Below are 337 nucleotides of genomic sequence, written 5' to 3'. Positions count from 1 at the left end.
AGGAATGATTTTAAAGGCCTTGGGGAGTTTCCCACTCCTGTATTTGGACAGCACCTTAAAAGACAGGGGGACAGGCCAGGCTGTGACATGGGTGCTCCGACAGCAGGGCTGCAGGCCTGGTCTGCTGACCAGGAGAACACTGGCCCCTCCCTCAGCCTCTGTACTAAGAAAGGACCGTCCCGGGTCTGTCCCAAGTGCGGTGCTCAGGAGACTGTTACTCAGAAACTCTCTGGGCCCTTCAGCAACGAGCACAATGCAAACTGCAGGAACTCTGCAGCAGTGCCTGCACAGTGAGGATGGGGCGGCCTCTCTGAGGGGGAGCTGGGCAAGAGGCAGC

General features: G+C 58.5%; 1 protein-coding gene across 1 annotated transcript in view; it reads right to left on the bottom strand.

Moving 5' to 3' along the window:
• BYSL (bystin-like) overlaps positions 1–54 on the bottom strand; it is a gene marked incomplete at its 5' end in the record, with an annotated part of 1,337 nt that extends 1,283 nt beyond the window's left edge. Inside the window, one exon of the mRNA XM_010145100.1 lies at positions 2–54. Within this exon, the coding sequence (XP_010143402.1) occupies positions 2–54 (53 nt within the window). The remainder of the gene's footprint in view (position 1) is intronic.
• Between the last annotated feature and the right edge of the window lie 283 nt (positions 55–337).

This window comes from Buceros rhinoceros, unplaced genomic scaffold (genome assembly GCF_000710305.1).
Source record: "Buceros rhinoceros silvestris isolate BGI_N320 unplaced genomic scaffold, ASM71030v1 scaffold23771, whole genome shotgun sequence".
Taxonomy (NCBI): Eukaryota; Metazoa; Chordata; class Aves; order Bucerotiformes; family Bucerotidae; genus Buceros; species Buceros rhinoceros.
This window is presented reverse-complemented; position numbering and strand designations above follow the sequence as displayed.